Genomic DNA, 20,349 nt, shown 5'->3' on the forward strand with positions numbered 1-20,349 from the left:
TGGGAATCGGTTGCGCGCGTAAAAAACGCGATCACGTTCGAGTGAAACTCGAAACAGACAGTTGATCGATTCGACCACACAAGAGCTGCGAAACAATGCGTTTAACCGACAATGCTATCAACGTTGCTGCGACTATCCACTCCAGAAAATTCTCATTCAACCCTTGTGCATTGCAGATTTTATCGAACGTTGTGTAATATTCCTTTGCTTTTAAACAAATAACCAACGATATCATACTGTGCATGTATGTGTGCACTTTCACAGCAGCTAAATCTTTCTTCTCTTTTGTATTTTCAACGCGTAAATAGCTCTCGACGTTCTAATTAGAACGATACACTCATCTCAATTTAATCAAGGAAACAGCGTAAAAAGTGTCATAACTGCTCTCAAAGCTATCGTGTTTTAAAGGAAAATATTCAATTTACTCATTTTCTTTTTTTTTTTTTTTTAATTAAATATGATTCGACAGGTTTGAGAATGAATTTCAAAAGCTTTTCACCATTGTTACTTTTATCAAATGGACACTGGCAGCGCGTGGATTTATTAAATTTCGAACAACAGGTGATTAAAGAGAACGTGATCATTTTTAGAGAGTTTATTGTTGATAACCGTGTGATGTTTAATTATTTACGAATTTAACAATTAAGCGATTGGTTGAGCGGGTGAAAAATTATGAGGTTTTTGGGGAGTGAACTTAAATTTTGGGCAACTCTAGTCGAGTTACTATTGCTATTAGGCGCTGTGACATTTCAATCCAACATTTCACATGACACGACGTAATAGTACTGGGAATATGAACGAGTGGAATACTCCATATTTCCATAAATTTCAGAAACTTGATATTAGTGAATCGACAATGATCGACAAACTCCGAATTTCTGAAATATTTTTCGAGTGAACATCAAATTCCATCAACTCGCGCAACTTCAGAATCCGATAATCGATTTAGCCAACCGCGTTCTTCGGTTTCGAAATTTTGCACACAAGAATGAAATTTTTCAAACCAATTTCTGACGATCCTTCAGTCTAATCGATTATTTTAATTGCTGTAATTGTAAGTCCACCTCTGAACTCACAAGTTTGAAGCTAAAATACACGACTGAAGCAACATAACTTTTTCCTAAGGGCTGAGGAATGTTTGTTTTTTAATTATCATTGTAAATTTTTCAAACCAATTCCTGACAATCCTTTCTCCTATTCACCTTCCTATTTTAGCTAGACTAATTATAAGTCCACCTTGGAACTCGCAAAACACAATTGCTCTGACTATAAAAGTATAGTTACTTGTGAACTCTAATTTCTTCCTAAAGACCGAAGAATCTTTGACTTTTCTCATCAACCCAGTATAATCAATTATGTTATTTCTATCTCCACTACAAACGAAGAAATTTTTGCACCATCCACGATTTTTAACCCTTTCGTTACAGCAGATTAAAAATTTTTAACCACAGCTGCAAAATTTGTTATTTTAACGGTATCGTTTTAAAATTCGGCTTATTAAATCAAGCTGCATGTGCACCGAAAGGCCCCAACAGTACCGCCCGAACAAATAGTCAAAACGCCTACAGACAGCAATAGTAACGAAAGGGTTAATTTCACACAGACTAACTGAATATTTCTGTGAAAAATCGTACAATTAAAATTTCTATCTAATTCATCTCGCAACATTCCCTCGGCTTTATTTTCGAACAAAAAATCGAAGCTGTTTGGGTACAGTGGACTGGTCACATTCATTTACATGAAAATACACGAAACTCTGTACCAGCTTCCGTTCGACTTGACAACATGACAGCCGCTCGGCCACAATTCACCGAGTATTTTGCACCACCCAGAAGCCACAATGTCTCTCATTTGCCTGGCATCTACGTAATCAAATAACTCTCTGGAAGCTGGTGCTAGTCATCGGGTTCTTTCTCATTCTACGTGTAACACACAGCAGCTTTCCCACACCGTATTCGTTCCCTCACTTCCGTCGCGACGGCACGCTGGCTTCACGCCGCGGCGTTTCCTGTCCCCTCTATAACTAACTACTCTCTCCGCCGCTATGCTAATCGGCCGTAATTAAAACCACAGCGAACGTCTGACAGGCCGAGTTATTTTCGGAAATTATTCCGCGGCGGACCTTCTTCTCACGAGAAATTAACTAGAATTTCGTGGTGATCTTGTGTTAATTTAAAACCGCGACACCATAACGAATTTACCGCCAACCGTTTTGCTTAAGATCTCGAGTCCTCTTCTTGCCTTTGTTAATTAGATTATTCGAGCTTTGAGTCTGTTAAGTCGTTACACGTGGAATGATGGATTTGTGAATGGAATTTTAAGTCTCGATAAGTTAGTCGCGCTTAAATTTTATTAAGCAGAGAAAGACCCAGCTGACTCGACGAATTTCTGTTAATAAATTGTAAGAGAATTCAAACTATTATTGTAAAAATAAATTTCTTAAACGCATCTTTAATTGTCGCCGCATTAATGAATATATTTTTTTAAGGAATGCATCGAGAGAATCAACTGATTTTTCCCACGAGAGAAATTATACTTATTAACTTACTATTTGTATATTTTATCAATGAACTCGCGATGTAATAAAAGATCTGTTTAAATAACGTTACATTCCTCGATAGTAACTCAACAAGAATGATACGAATATTGAGTTAACACGGAACAACTCAACTTTTCAACACTCGGTCAATATATAATATATCAGAAATTTTCAACACTCAACTACTCACTGGAACAATCAACGATTAGTAATGCAACATTCCACGTCGCAACGTTGTTAAAGCAGCACGAGCATCAATGACACAAAGGCAAGCAGAGAAGGCGATAAAAAATAAATTAACATAGACGACAACTTCATTTGTGTAATTACTGTGTTCGAATAATGAGAAACATAGGGAAGGGAAACCACGAGACAAAAATTCTCTTAAATCTTTGTGAAAAAGTGGAATGAATAAATGTGTTCGGCGCACGCGTGCCTAATATCGCGAATTAATTCGTCGAACGAAAGAAAAGAATGGAAAAACAGTAGGGTAATGAACAATGACCGTATCGCGTGCAGAATCTTGGAACAATCGCCTCTAAATAATATGATCACGGAACGAACAGCACGCGTGCATAAAGCAAGTCGGCTCTACATCTCATTACGAGATGTGTCACGACAACGAAATTAACAGGCCAGCTTGGTGTAAATTACCAGGCGGTGTGTGCACGCGTATAAATACACGATTCTGCGGTGTTTCGCTTCGTTAGAGATAGCTTCGTTTCGTTTCGCTTTCAATGGAGTTCAGGAATATTCTCCGTCGAACGTCGAATTCCACGTGACGTTAATTATAATTAAAAGATTCTCGACTAAAGGGAGAAAAATTTGCAAGAGAAAAAAAAAAAGGAGAAAGAGAAGAAGAAATCTGTAAAACCTCTTTGCTCACTGGCAGCTTTGTGAAACGGTGAAAAGAAACAGGGGAATAACGAAGGGGGATCTTAGTGAGAAATATGCTCACGGGGGATTGGGACAAACAAGAAATAATAACGCTTTCAAGCCACCGAGTAACGGGATAATTAAGGAAAAAGTAAGAATAATAACAATGACAAACACAGCTTCTGAACTGAGTCCCTGCTGGATTAATCGCCGCCCGTGCAATCCCAAAGTAGAAAGGCGAACCAGATTTCTGGAGGGAATAAAACACGCTTAGCTTAGAGATGGGGTTGAAAGAAACGCGTGAATGTTCTTTTTTCAGATGGAAAAGGCAACTGAAAGTTCTCTTGCATATGCTGGAGATGGGTAAGATACGTGCTCCTACACCGTGAAATTACATCGGTCGCATACGTGTACACGTAATGCAGTAGGCGTGATATTCCATTATTTTTCAAAGATACTACCAGTTGTAAATGTGCACTCGTCGGTTTTCGTTTTATTCAATTTTATCGTGAAATGTATACTCGTCGGCTTTTGTTTCGTTCAATTTTATCCTGGAATATGACTCGTATTTTTGTTAAGTTAAGAATACTTTGGATGAAAATTCACTAACCGATGCAATTTTATCGTGGAATGTTACTCACATTTTTATTAAGTTAGATGTTACTCATTGATGTACTTTTTTCGAGGGAGAACTTTATTAAAAATATGAAAATTGATAAGAAGCTGACAATGCCCATGCTGCATTCGTCTAAATCGACGTTTGAATGGAGATTCTGATAGTAAAATCAAATATAAATGGATCACCCGCATCGACTGTTAGAATTTAACTATATCTCTCGATTTTCATGGGTCAGGAAATTTTAATAACGCTGATTTAATTGTTCGTCGCGGTTCTGTTGACATAGATACGCCATTGCGATTATCCAGCTATGAATCTATCTATTCATGTAGAATCGTTATCAAACTGAATGCCTATTATTATCTGCGAAAGAACATCAGGCAACAACAGTGAAAACAGGACGATTAATTTACCTTGAAAAGAAAAACCTGTAACAATTATCTATAATCATTCTATAATCATACGTACAGTCCAGCTCATAAGTATCACGATATTCGTTTATTTTTCATAAATATTAAACTATTTGTCAATTTTATTCTTCCTCGTTGTTTCGAACTCTCGATGATATAAAGCGAGTAACTTAATTTTTCTCAATTATCAAATTTATCAATTAATGAATTTAAAGTGCACTCACATTCTCAAGAATGAGGACACTTACGGAATGTGAAGCAAACTTAAGCAGCCATAAGTGTGATGACGCTTACGGAATGTGAAGCAAACCTAAGCAGTCGTTAGAAAATTACTGAGATCCCAGAAAAGAATTATTCTCATTTCAAAAAATGATTACTATTTTCATTGATATGTGACACTAACTTCGGCCAAAAAAATGTAATTTAAATCACACATAACGAGTATCCCAATTATTAACTTACAAACATCAATGTGCATAACAACTAGTATAATAATCTTGAAAGAATACAAAATTCTAAATTTCACGTCTATCTTTTCCTCAAACAATATAAATTCCACGTTGCATCCCAGCAGGCAATTAATTATTCAATTAATCGGCTCGACTCACTTAGAGACCAAAATGAAATTCACAAAGTCTCCCCTGCTGAGAAATGCCGTCGAATAAATTCCTCACGTTAACTGCGACTGAATGAACGAACGCAATTAGAATGCTACCTGCTAGCCGAGGTTCCGTTGCGGTCTGTTAAATACTTCATCCTAGGCACGTTAAATCGCGTGCACGTAGTCGGTCCCGCGACATTTTACATCGCGCGGATAGGAAAAACGTGAAAGGGAACGGGATGGAGAAAACGGGCACACACCTAATTAGGTTCTTCTCGAAATACGCGGCTACATAACAACCGACCTTGCGTGGCCCACATTACCGTCACGTCAGCTGCACGACGGATGCAGTTTTCTGTGCATGCAAGATACTTCGCAATAGATGATAACTTTGCGCCTCTCGTTAACGTCACTGTCAACTCTCGTATCGCGTGGAATTCGTTCCGAATACTTTAAACGAAAAGGCACGCGTTCTTTTAAATAATTACCGAATTTTTATGATTTTCAGAAAATTTTGCAATGATCGTATGACTTTTAGGAATTTTGGAATTATATGATTTTTAAGAATTTCCGAATGATCACGATTTTTAGGAATTTTAGATTTTCAGAAAAATTGAAAAATTTCACTCTTTTTCATTTGATACGCGATATTTTATTTCTATAGAAATTTGAGTAGTTTGTACAGTAAAGAATAACAATATTAATTGTATCAACAAATTTAAGAAATTTTTACATAAAATGTGCACTCATAATGTAAAGTTGATAATGCATGATTATTCAAGATTACTGAAGAATGATAGGAAAAACTGCAAGTACACAAGGTTGTAGATTCTAATACATATTCAGCGAGCTTAAATCGTCGCTGTAAGCCTCACTTCCGTTCCACATTCATCTACCTTCATCTTCCTCTTGCTTTTGCTTTCGAGAAAGATGTTCAACGTGAAAGCAGCTTTAATATAGCAAAATTACTGTACAAGTACACTTTGCTTGGAGAAATAGGACTATTCCAAAGCCACCATCCATAACAGACACTTTCCTTCAATTCTTCCTAACGATGTACTATCGTTACTATTCTACGTAAGACTAAATTGTGAAAGAAATAAATGTGGAAAATGTTTTGACCTTAAAAACTCACGTCCTCAAACAATATAAATTCCACGTTGCATCCCAGCAGGCAATTAATTATTCAATTAATCGGCTCGACTCACTTAGAGACCAAAATGAAATTCACAAAGTCTCCCCTGCTGAGAAATGCCGTCGAATAAATTCCTCACGTTAACTGCGACTGAATGAACGAACGCAATTAGAATGCTACCTGCTAGCCGAGGTTCCGTTGCGGTCTGTTAAATACTTCATCCTAGGCACGTTAAATCGCGTGCACGTAGTCGGTCCCGCGACATTTTACATCGCGCGGATAGGAAAAACGTGAAAGGGAACGGGATGGAGAAAACGGGCACACACCTAATTAGGTTCTTCTCGAAATACGCGGCTACATAACAACCGACCTTGCGTGGCCCACATTACCGTCACGTCAGCTGCACGACGGATGCAGTTTTCTGTGCATGCAAGATACTTCGCAATAGATGATAACTTTGCGCCTCTCGTTAACGTCACTGTCAACTCTCGTATCGCGTGGAATTCGTTCCGAATACTTTAAACGAAAAGGCACGCGTTCTTTTAAATAATTACCGAATTTTTATGATTTTCAGAAAATTTTGCAATGATCGTATGACTTTTAGGAATTTTGGAATTATATGATTTTTAAGAATTTCCGAATGATCACGATTTTTAGGAATTTTAGATTTTCAGAAAAATTGAAAAATTTCACTCTTTTTCATTTGATACGCGATATTTTATTTCTATAGAAATTTGAGTAGTTTGTACAGTAAAGAATAACAATATTAATTGTATCAACAAATTTAAGAAATTTTTACATAAAATGTGCACTCATAATGTAAAGTTGATAATGCATGATTATTCAAGATTACTGAAGAATGATAGGAAAAACTGCAAGTACACAAGGTTGTAGATTCTAATACATATTCAGCGAGCTTAAATCGTCGCTGTAAGCCTCACTTCCGTTCCACATTCATCTACCTTCATCTTCCTCTTGCTTTTGCTTTCGAGAAAGATGTTCAACGTGAAAGCAGCTTTAATATAGCAAAATTACTGTACAAGTACACTTTGCTTGGAGAAATAGGACTATTCCAAAGCCACCATCCATAACAGACACTTTCCTTCAATTCTTCCTAACGATGTACTATCGTTACTATTCTACGTAAGACTAAATTGTGAAAGAAATAAATGTGGAAAATGTTTTGACCTTAAAAACTCACGGCCGACAGTCTCAAGCGTTAAAAGCACAATTCAACACGTCCCAACTTTAGAAGTTCAAGGTTGAAATATTCTAATCTCAAGACTCAAGGTGAAAAAGCTTCAGCTTAAAAAACTTCAATCTGGAGCAGAGAACTTTGATTTTTACAAGCTTGCAGATGAAAAACTTGAAACCTTGAAGGCTCTCTGATCTCGAAAGCTGAACGCTGAAATCTCGATGCTACCTGTGAGAGATAACGAGCGTGAAAAAGATTGACGACCATGTTATCTCGAAGTTTCACATCTAAATAACATTCCTTCACGTCGAAAAAAAGACATCGAGTTACACTAAAAAAAAAATATTAAGCCGTGTAATGTGGAATGTCACATTCTTCTTGATTCCACATTCCTCAATAGTAACTTAACAAGAATGCTACGAATATTAAGTTAAAAAGAAACTACTCAACTCTTCAACACTCGGTCAATCGTTGAGTAATCAATTATGGGAATGATTAGACATTCCACATTCCATATCGCACAAAAAAGTGTGAGATCCTCAACAGTGAAGCATTTTGCAAAAATTTTACACCCAAGTAGAAACGCTACGAATACAGAAAGATCTCGAGGCTGATAAATATTCAGCGAGGCACGACTCAAGGGGTTGCCTCCCCTTTATTTCAACAACCTTCTCTCATCTCTTCCCTCCGCTTTCTTTCGAAACGGTATCCATTACAGTTGATCGTCTGTAATGGTGCAAAATTGGCGTTTATGTATACGGCTAAATTGAATTTTCGCACGATCCAAAAGCGGAGGGCAGGTCGGTTGAAAACAACGGAAGAGGCAAGAATATATAGGGTGATCACGAGATGATAACAGCCTGCATATATCAAGGCTAATCTTGACGGATCGTGACAAATTATTCCACGTACATATACAATAAGAAGTTGAATTATTCGTTGAATGGAATCATATACCATTTTGAGAAATTCTTTATCCTCGGTCAAATGTCATTGCATACATGCTAATATGCTTAGTGTCATATTGGAGTGACTAAACTAGACTTTCTTTACGAATGAAAGACAAATTTTGAACTATAATAGTTCTGAAAAACTTTTTTTAAATTTCCAAAATCTTTTATATTCTGTCGAAGTTTGAGGATTTCTTTCTTCTGGACCACCCAGTAGACACGTGTGCAAGTCAAAGTGTACTTCGCGACGTCTACTTCGCCTGTAATTTATCGCAACTCGTCACGTGCTTTTCCACCGCGAAACAATGGACAGGTGTACGGCCAACGGAGCGCCATTGACCCAGATATTGATTCAGCATTGACTTATGCACGCCCTTTTCTTCCCTCCGCATTCGCGCGGGCCACGTCGGGGAAGAAATATTCTTGTTGCAACTCGAGGATGCAACATTTCATTTTTATGCATTACACCCTGGACGAGGCAACAATGGAATTCGAAATGACTGTGTGATGGAAGGGTAGGATGAAAAATTAAGCATCGTTCTCGATAACCATTGAATACACCTGTGGAATATCGTACAGAGGTAAAATGATTTTTTGTACGGGAGCGAAGAAACAGTTACCAGTTGCAAATTGATAGAATGAAAAAGATGTATTGCTTCGTGTTTAATGCATTTTTAATGAATAACGAAGAATGCATTACCGCATTATAATGCATTCTACCAAGTTGAAGATTGAAGTTCAGAAATGAATAACTTCCATCTGCGCGTTAAGTGCTCGAGAAATGCGGCGAAGACTAAAAGCCATTAGACGTGACAAAAAGACAGGCCTGGAAATGTCGAAAAGAAGAACTCGAATAGTTTAATACACTGGCTTTCACTTTCTCCGTTCTTTATGTGTACAACCATAAGTTTAGAGTTATTAATAATATAATGTTATTAATTCCGAATCGATAAGAAAATTCTCAGAGAAACAAAATTTCAGAGAAGTTGATAAGAATGATGATGGAATTTCAAAAGATTATAGCTTTCAAAAATTATTCAGGGCCTCTTCTGCGTATTTTCTTCTCATAAATTAAGTTTACATTCTTGTAACAATTGAGTTCCTCAACACATTCACTATTCAAGTAATATGAATGCAAAGTATATTTAACTTAAGTCAACCATTGCTAACTGTAAGTTAAATTCAAAAATTATTTTAGAATACATTCCTTGCTGTTACACTATTAATTTAATTATTTCTCTAACAATTCGAATATAGACTTCTTTCTGCATAAAAAAGAATGTGAGTATTCCTTCCAATTAACATTCCCTCGTTCCCTTAATTACTAGTCAAAAAACAGCCTAAAACACGCAATTTTCACCATTCTCCTTATAACATTAAAACACTGAAAACATTTGGAATAAAAAATCTTTGGCAAGTCACGTTTTTACAATAATAATTTCCATTCATTTCTACGCGACTCGAGTGACGAATTCCTTACATTACAGTAATGATATCGTTCCTTTCATTACATCGAACTGAAAAAGAAGAGAGAAAAAGAGAGAGAAATGAACACGCAGGACGGCTCGTTGAAACCCTTTGCTCTCGCCATGATTCACGAAAAATGGCTGGCTCGTAAGAATAAAAGAAAAGGGGAGCGTAAAATGCTCGTACACTCGAAGAAGAAAATGGTAGAACGGGTAGAGGAGCGAAGGTAGCGTAGCAGCGTTAGTCTAATAATTCTGTTGAATCTTTAACGACACCCTCTGGTGATTTCTGTCTTGTCGTTGCTCCCAGTGCCTGCCTGCCTTGAATCGCTCTCAGAGTGTGACGCATGAAAATGTACCATTTTCTTTTTTTCTCCTTTTTTCCTTCACCGCTACACTGTGAACACGTTGCATACTTTATTTTAATATCGTACCTGTCCTCGCGTGGCTTGCCTGGCCTGGAGTGCGCATTATTATCGTCATTAGAAGCTGATTCAACCGAAAAAATGAGAGTTGGAAATTACATTTCTCCGCCCGTCTGTTCTTTTCATCTGCTACACAATCTCTCTAATTAGAGTTGCAAATTTCTGCGATACTTGTTACGCACAGCGTAACGAACACTGGTACGCTATCTTTGTTACAAGTTTAATGGAACAGTGTTAAATTGAAATGGTGATCGAGATGAGTAATTTGATTGCGATTGAATTGTTCGTTTTAACGTAATGTGGAAATAATGATTATTAATGTTGTTGATTATTTTATTCCGTGAATAAATCATTTTTGTATTGTTTGAATGTCAATTTATTCAGGATTATTCCAAATTTGCGTGAATCTAACTCAAATGTGAATGTAATTAATGAGTGTATGCAAGTGAATGCAAATTAGAGCCAGCTGTACAAATGTACAAACAAATTTAGAAAGTGTGAATTTGTAGCAATGTGATTGCACCACTTTAATCAAAGTTTTTTTCTCCACTGTACCTATATATATTCCTATTTCTTTTAGCCATGCTTGAATGAGTTCAAGACTACCTGGCAATTTCATTAATTAAATCACTATCTCACAAAAATAATAACGTAACTATTTTAATTAGCGATGAAGAATATTTTACAAAAATAATGTATTTCTAATATTACACAAAAAATCAGAAAATAACGTGATACTATCACCATGCTATCGATTAAATGTACTCAAATACTAAACCTTCCAAAATTCTTCATATAATTGTCACAATAAAATCACAATTCAGATCTATGGTTAAATATTAAAAACGTCGTTTCCCCGTAAAAATCGAACATTAGCTAAAAATGTACTTACAGTACGTCACAGAAGAAGAGTTAGTCTACCTGAATTTTCCAGAATTACCATTACACCGTCGCTCGGATAAAGATTTCACCACACAAACTCTCTTATCGGGCAAAATTAAAAGAGAAACACGCGACCATCGCGAACGTCGCGTCAATTTCTAAGCAATGTTTGTCCGAAACCGCATCGGAGAAATTAATCTCTGGCGTAATCGGCAGGGACGGGTGTGTTTGACATCTAAGAGGTGATATTAACCAGGCCGTGCTAGCGCCGTAATTTATTTCCGTCGGAACGGATCATCGAATAGCGGCAATTTGTCGGTAGATGAAAATCAGAAGCGTGTAACACCGCGTCGAGCAACACGGAAGTACGACAGAGAAGTTTAGCATAAACGGAAATCGATATCGTCGTCGTTTCACCGTCGCGAATTAAACTGTTCACCTCTCCTCGGAGATCTCGCGATTCGAAATCGACCTTAGAAGAGTTTTCTTCCTCTTGTTTTTTAATAAAAACACGATACACTTCTTACTGCGCCAACGACGAAGAAGAAGAGACTCGCTGTTGGGAATGAATTCCGACATAAAAGGGTCGATTCGACGCACTTCGATTTCCCTTTTCTCTTTTCACGGTCCGTTTACAATACACCCTGAAGAGGCCAGCCACCCTTGATGTCGCGTTTAAGCACGTATTTTTCTATTAAACATCTCTGATTCGCCCAGCAGATTGTGTTCTTTGAAACGAGCTCTCGTTCTCCCTCCCTTTTGCCTCAAAGTTCTCTTAAAATCCTCGCGATGCAAAGCAATAAAAAGAGGAAGAAGAGGAAGTATCGACTGGTTCTCTGAAGGCGTACACTTTTTCTGATTACAGGCGTTCGAGGAATTGGAGGAGTTATTAGGAAAGTACGACATATGCATCGCTATCAAAGAGAAACTGGTGAAGGATTCTGGCGTCGCGGAGGAAACGGCCTACGACAATATTGTTTTGAAATTATTAACGAAACCGAGGGCACGCGGTAAGTCTGTTTCGCGAAATGTCGAATGGAGAATACGCGGTGAAATACTTGGCGGGAAATCTGGGAGAACCCTCCGAGCGAAATATTCAATTTGTCGTAATTGAAAAGAAGAAAATGGAAAAACGTGGAGTTGTAAAGAAATTCCGTTTCACTGGCAACTTGATACGTAATATCAGGAATACTTGATAAAAGGAACAGGAATTTTTTTGGGGGAGAATTGATACGTACGATGGAGAATACTTTGCACAGGTAGTTAAGAGAAAGGAATCAGAAAAATGTTGGTTTCGGTGTGTAGTTGGAGAATAAATCGTGGAGATAAATTAAAGATCCGATGACAAACAATTTGGAAAACGTGAGATCTACTTGCAACCACCCACACAATTCGTGCAAGTCGATAACGTGTCGTAAATTGAAAATCCCAACGCTCTAGTGATATAGGTATCGGATTTGTCCGAAACAACATGGTAAATCACAGTGGAGAAAATGGAGTATTATTCAAAATACAGTCCCTTGGAAATTAAAAATTAAAAATCACCGGGTAAATTTGATTCAGAGAAATTCTCCTCGTTTCTATTATAAAATTTGCAATGCTCGTTAAATATGAAATTTTATAGGGCGAATAAAGTGTCGGGCGGAAATTAAATTCACTAAAAATTAAAGAAAATCTGACAATTTTGAGTTTGTTTAAAAAATTGTTCAGTGTTAAAATTTATCTAAATAAAATTAGTTATTATTAATACTTGCAACGTTCGTGTTAGTACTATGCAAATGGTTGTTGATCATTTTCAGAAAAATTCAACCAATTTTTTATTATCTTAAAAAATTGTTCTGTGTCAAAATTTATTTGAATAAAATTAATTACTATTAATACTTGCAACGTTATCGAATATTATCAGGGAAAATCTAAAAATTTTCTGTTATCTCAAAAGCACTCTACAGATAGTTTAGAGCTTCTGCTCCATAGTGTGCACGATCGACGATAGTAAATCGAAAAATTTCAGAGGATTTCAGACGAGATACCACCGCATGAATTTGCAAATAGCACTTGATATATAGAACACCTAACACTGGCTTCGGCAAACAGTTGCCAAGAACATGTGAAACGCAGTGAACTTGGGATTCGAGTGCTTATTACACGTCAACAGAGAACCACCACGAGAATTCCCAGCAGACGTTTCAATGATAATATATTTCTCCACAAAAATAGACGTTTACAGAGAGATTTCAGAGTCGTCGACTTTTCGCGTAAATTCCACGAGCCACAAACTTTTCTACGAGTCATCAAAGTGTCTCTATAGGACAAACTGTGACCAGTAAAAAGAGATACGACCCGATCGAAACGAAATTGAAAGGAAAAAAAATTTGATACAAGAATGTTCTACGTGAGAGATAAAAGGAAAATGTGTTCGGGCCAGGATTGAGAAGATTTGGATCTTAACTACGTTCCTGCGTTATCGAAATAGAAAAGGAAAACTAAGACGATAATTTGGTGGATAAAAGGTGGAAACGTTGGAATTTCATCGACTTGTCCCCGTAACTTCGAAATTCCTTCGAACTAGCAACGATAGAATCGAGCCATCGAATCTCTGTTTGCTCGTCTTACGAAAACTTTGCTCGTTTCCCTGCGAAGTAGAAATAGGAGGTGGGAGTCAGTACAGCGTTGAAAATTGAAACAGTGCGTGATACGTGGATTTGAATAAATAAGCATTTCTGCTTGGGAATATTAACGCCGTCGATGCTTCGAGAGTCGGTGAATTGTTGACGCTTTATTTAAACAAATGAACATGTTCCTTGAGTTACTATTTAAGGGAGATCAAAGTCCAAATCATGACCAAGATTATGAAAATTTTAAAAATTCCTAAGCTTAGAAAATTTTGGACTACGAAAATTTTAAAAATTCTAAATTTTAAATCTTGTAAAAATTTTAGAGACTAAGAAATTTTAAATCTTGCGAAAATTTTAGAGACTGAGAAATTCTGAAACTTATGAAAATTTTAGGACTAAAATTTTAAAACTAATGAAAATTTTTCGTCTGGGAGAAATTTTATTAAATTTGTCCAATTCGATTTGAAAATTCCACGAATACCCTCGATTCAATTTTTCTCAGTCCCGATTGAAAATGTACGTGAATGTAAATTTTTTTAAACAAACAAAAATATAATTTTCCCAAAGCTTTGGGTAATCAAGGTTTACGATGCGAACTTTTAAACCCACTTTCGCGTTTTATGACGCCTTATGGGATGTTTTCTTGCACATTGCACCCTCCGGAAAAGGGAAGTTCGATGTATCGAAGAATCTATAAAGTTGCCAATGTTCATGCATACAAAGTTGAAATTACAGCGATGCGAAAGTAGGGTACTAGTTAGGATTCAGCTATGTATAAGCTATTTCGAAGAAATGGTGTTCACCAAGGGACATCTTAGAGATCATTGGACTTTCCAGCAGCCTTTAACTGTAGGGATCTCCGCTGTACTCCGCCACCCTCATCGGTGTCCACGCTCGCTCCTCCTCCTCTCGTAATATTACTTTCCTTGCTCGTTTCATTTAAGCTGCTCCCGGAACTACAGTAAACCATTGTGATTTCCATACACTTGCAGAAATTCTCAAGGAATCCGCCGGATACCGCAACGTTCGAGGGAATTGTAAGAAAGGTATTCCTGTTTCAAGAACACGCCTGCAGAATCTTAAATATGCTGGCATTTTCTGAAGTTCAACTCACACCCTAGGCGTTTTCAATTTTTTTTTTCTTTTCTTTGTCCTTTAGGAAGTCGTCAGGAGAGAATAGACCAGATTCTGCGAATTTTCGTGAAAATGATAATGAACGCTGAATTCTGCGGTGAACATAATTAAAAAATTTCGTAAAGTATGTACTAGTTTTACAAGAGACTGGTAAATATGAGGGAATTTGCTGAATGTACACAATACTGTAGGAGTTCGTATTCGAACTCGACATATTCATACACAAAATATACAACCAAATACCAAAAAATTAAGGCATGCGACTCACCACTCAGCTGAGCATTGCAGCATGGCTTTGATCTCAAGGTTTCCAGCTTCACAAAGTTTCCAGCTTCTCAAGGTCTCAAGCTTCTCAAGGTCTTGACTGTTATCTTAAGAAAAAACAAGAAACAGAACAAAGCAAATTGTTAAATAGCAAAGACAAGTTGTGAAAAAATTTCATATTAGTTCCACTAGATAGTAGAGATGTATAGATTATTGATGGAATAGAGAGGAATAAGCTGTAGGAGAAAAAGTTTAATTAGTAAAATCTCAATCTTCGTTGAATACAAGTTTAGAGTTTAAAACTTACTATATGATGGAACAATATAGTAAAAAGATTTGTAATTAGCTCAAGGAGATAGCTGATAAATGAATCAGTAGTATAGAATTTGATCCAAGTCTCGAAATAATTTGGAAATACCGAATTCTAATGAGAAAATTCAATGTCTATCAATAACTAAAAAAAAAAAAATTGTACTAGCTATGGACAATTGGTATTCTATTCTAACCATAAAATGTTAGTATTGATTTGTCTAAAGTCGCGAAATAATTTGGAAATAACGAATTCTAATATGAATATTCAATGTCTATCAATAACTAAAAAAAAAAAAAATTGTAATAGCTATGGACAATTGGTATTCTATTCTAACCATAAAATGTTAGTATTGATCTGTCTAACGTCGCGAAATAATTTGGAAATATCGAATTCTAATGAGAATATTCAATGTTTATCAATAACGAAAAAAAAAAAAAAATTGTAATAGCTATGCACAATTGGTATTCTATTCCAACTATAAAATTGAAGTACTGACTTGTCTAACGTCTCGAAGAAATTTGGAAATAACGAATTCTAATGAGAATATTCAATGTTTATCAATAACGAAAAAAAAAAAAAGATTGTAATAGCTATGGACAATTGGTCTTCTATTCCAACGATAAAATTGAAGTACTGACTTGTCTAACGTCTCGAAGAAATTTGGAAATAACGAATTCTAATGAGAATATTCAATGTTTATCAATAACGAAAAAAAAAAAAAGATTGTAATAGCTATGGACAATTGGTCTTCTATTCCAACGATAAAATTGAAGTACTGACTTGTCTAACGTCTCGAAGAAATTTGGAAATAACGAATTCTAATGAGAATATTCAATGTTTATCAATAATTAAAGAAACAAAATTATAATAGCTATGGACAATTGGTATTCTATTCTAACTATAAAATTTTAGAATTGATTTGTCTAAAGCCTGGAAATAACTTGGAAATATCGAATTCTAATGAGAATATTCAATGTCTATCAATAATTTAAAAAACAAAATTATAATAGCTATGCACAATTGGTATTCTCTTTTAACTATAAAATTTTAGTATTGATTTGTCTAAAGTCTCGAAATAACTTGGAAATATCGAATTCTAATGAGAATATTCAATGTCTATTAACAATAAAATAAACCGAAAATTTTCTAATAGTTGTTAATAATTGAAAATCTATTTGATTCTATTGTATATAAGTTTAATAAGGCTAGCTAGTAACCCTCGACCACTCTATTCAAATCTCAGAACCCTCGGATAAAAATTTACGCGATGTGTACACTTCGGTATGCAGAGAACAAATGTGCTCCGAAACAATTAGGGGGTCCTTATATAGCCTCGGTGTCATTAGCCTGAAGTCGTTATCAAGGACAGGCGAACTTCGACTAATTACACTTGGAGAATTTTTGAATTTCTATAGTAATAACGTATGATTTATTTATTTCCATTATTTTGTTATAAATATATACTCCTGTTAATTTGTTACAACAGCAGATATTATAATTTATTCATTTTTATATTTCTTTTCAATGAAAAACTCCTTTTCGATGTTCTTGTTACCTTCTCGTGGAGAAATAAATTTCGTAACGTTTAAAAATTACGTTAACCTGAGCACATTAACTGAAAATGACCACAGTGAAGGTATAATTATTGTGTTAAATAACTTTCTACACAAATCTAAAGTTTATTCAACGTTTGTTTCTTGTAATATCACGAAATAATTTATATTATATATTTTCTGTATTTTATACTGATCTTAAATTTACCATTTACTATAAAATTTTTATATTAATCTTCTATTTGCATATTATAACAATTATTTTCTCTGTGAATTCTTTATTTATACATTATTTAATACTAAATAAGAATTTGTAAGCTACTTTCCACCAGCACAAAGAGATTTGTTTTTTTAAATCATCAATGATTTGCGTTATGAAAAAGCGGGAAAACTTTTAATGCACATTCCATTATTTAACAGGACGTTAATTTTCACGATTTTCAAACGGATTATCGCGAGATTCGTGACAACATTCATTATTTCACCGAGTTCCTTTCACCGTGCGTTTTCGCCACTTCAAAGAACATGAATTCTAAGCTACACCCCATCAATGCCATCCCCATTATACGCTCCTTTCAAAGCCCTGCAATTCCAGAGCAACACAACGAGTAAATACGTCAATTTGCGTTTCGTATCGTTTAACTGACACTCATCGGGTCGAAGTTTCCCGCCATTCAAGCTGAGCCCTCGTTACATTTGCTGTTTTATCGTTGACCAACGATCACAGGTGCGTTTATGCATTCTCTCTAGGATAGGTGACAACCTCACGTTTACGATAGCAACGAAATATCTGCTATATTTGAGGATTTCAATTTTTCACGTGTCGTTGATTTTATAATTGGGAAAAACGTTGGAAAATTTATTGATATTTTGAGCATTTGGACTCTCGTGGTCAATAGGAATCTCTGAGAGAAATAAATTTGTAAGCATTTAGAAAATTTTGAGGATTTCTTAAAATTTTTAGGACAAACTGCGAATATTTAACTTGGGAACCTTGAATTTTGCACTTAAATTAGCACTTACAACTTCATATTTCATCCATTAACACTCTAAAAGTGAATTTTTATGTAACTTAAGACACAATTAAAACATTTATCCTACATCCATATACATATAAACAAACGTGCCAAATAAAATAAAAAAGTTGCAAATGATAATACTTATCAGTATCGAAAATGTGTCTCTTTTTCTATCCAGTGAAATCCTTCCCATCTATTTTCCTTTCTAACCATCATCACTAAAAATACTCGAACGAACCAAGAAATGAAACAAATTTCAAAAATAAATGTTATATTAGAGAAGGAACATTTTTTTCCTTCTTAATCGACTTCGCGAACAACGCGAGGACCTGCACATTCCGCAATTGGAATGAGAAGCTGGAAGGAATGATAACCATTCACCAAAGGAAGATAACCTTTCCGGTGTTTTATGAAGGATACTCGGCTCGAACAGCTTCGTCTTACTTAATGCTGCAGCTACGATATGGAGATGTACTCTTTATCGGATCTGATCGACGAGTAATTTCGGATCCATTCCACGGGATCCTCGCTATTCTCATCTAAGACCAGGTAAGGTCTTTTCGCTCGAGGAGAAAAAAGTGGCCGTATAAAGCGGCTCGTTGTTCGTCACGGAGTTATTCTTACGGGAATCTAGATTACGTTACCGGAGACTTCATCAAGAAGCAGTGCAGAGTATAAAGGGAGACGCAAGGTTGAGGATACAGAACCAGCTGGAAGGGAAATGGACGGGTGAACGAAAATTACGAGGATATTTTTCGCGAAAGTAATTTACATGGAAAGAAAGTCAGGCTGGCAAGTTGTGCTTTTTCTATCGAACTGTTGTACGTAATATCGTGGAGATACTTGTAAGACAAAGTTAAGAGGAAACTTTGGTACGGTGAAAATTTCGATTTTTTTGAAAACTTTGCAACTTTGCTGGGGATCTCGTAGAAGTGTCGGGCAATTTTTCTTTTCTGCTGCTTTCTATACGTAAATTTTAAACGTTACGAAATTTATCTCTACACGAGAAGGTAACAAGAACATCGAAACGTAGCTTTTCATTGAAAAAAAAATATAAAAATGAATAAATTACAATATGTGGTGTTGTAACAAATTACCAGGAGTATATATTTGTAACAAAATAATGGAAATAAATAAATCATACGTTATTACGATAGAAATTCAAAAATTCTCCAAGTGTAATTAGTCGAAGTTCGCCTGTCCTTGGTAACGACTTTAGGCTAATGACACCGAGGCTATATAAGGACCCCCTAATTATTTCGGAGCACATTTGCAATCTGCATACCGAACAGTACACATCGCGTAAATTTTTATCCGAGGGTTCTGAGATTTGAATAGGGTGATCGAGGGCTACTAGCTAGCCTATGTCCACCCTATACACACTCTACCTTCTTATTAAACTTACATACAATAGAATCAAATAGATTTTCAATAATTAACAACTATTAGAAAATTTTCGGTTTATTTTCTTGTTAATAGATATTGAATATTCTCATTAGAATTCGATATTTCCAAGTTATTTCGAGACTTCAGACAAATCAATACTAAAATTTCATAGTTAGAATAGAATACCAATTGTGCATAGCTATTATAATTTTGTTTTTTAAATTATTGATAGACATTGAATATTCTCATTAGAATTCGATATTTCCAAGTTATTTCGAGACTTCAGACAAATCAATACTAAAATTTTATAGTGACAATAGAATAGCAATTGTGCATAGCTATTATAATTTTGTTTTTTAAATTATTGATAGACATTGAACATTATCATTAGAATTCGATATTTCCAAGTTATTTCGAGACTTCAGACAAATCAATACTAAAATTTTATAGTGACAATAGAATAGCAATTGTGCATAGCTATTATAATTTTGTTTTTTAAATTATTGATAGACATTGAACATTATCATTAGAATTCGATATTTCCAAGTTATTTCGAGACTTCAGACAAATCAATACTAAAATTTTATAGTTACAATAGAATACCAATTGTCCATAGCTATTATAATTTTGTTTCTTTAATTATTGATAAACATTGAATATTCTCATTAGAATTCGTTATTTCCAAATTATTTCGCGACGTTAGATAAATCAATACTAACATATTACAGTTAGAATAGAATAGCAATTGTTCATAGCTACTATAATTTTGTTTTTTTAATTATTGATAAACATTGAATATTCTCATTAGAATTCGTTATTTCCAAATTATTTCGCGACGTTAGACAAATCAATACTAACATATTACAGTTAGAATAGAATAGCAATTGTACATAGCTATTATAATTTTGTTTTTTTAATTATTGATAAACATTGAATATTCTCATTAGAATTCGTTATTTCCAAATTA

At 35.3% G+C, this 20,349-nt stretch overlaps 1 protein-coding gene across 1 annotated transcript in view; it reads left to right on the forward strand.

Annotated features, from left to right (window-relative positions):
• LOC108572176 (metabotropic glutamate receptor 2) overlaps positions 1-20,349 on the forward strand; it is a 138,933-nt gene that overhangs the window by 103,084 nt on the left and 15,500 nt on the right. The window contains exon 4 of the mRNA XM_017934375.1: positions 11,964-12,108. Within this exon, the coding sequence (XP_017789864.1) occupies positions 11,964-12,108 (145 nt within the window). The remainder of the gene's footprint in view (positions 1-11,963; positions 12,109-20,349) is intronic.

Source organism: Habropoda laboriosa, unplaced genomic scaffold (assembly GCF_001263275.1).
Source record: "Habropoda laboriosa isolate 0110345459 unplaced genomic scaffold, ASM126327v1 scaffold107, whole genome shotgun sequence".
In the NCBI taxonomy this organism is placed as follows: Eukaryota; Metazoa; Arthropoda; class Insecta; order Hymenoptera; family Apidae; genus Habropoda; species Habropoda laboriosa.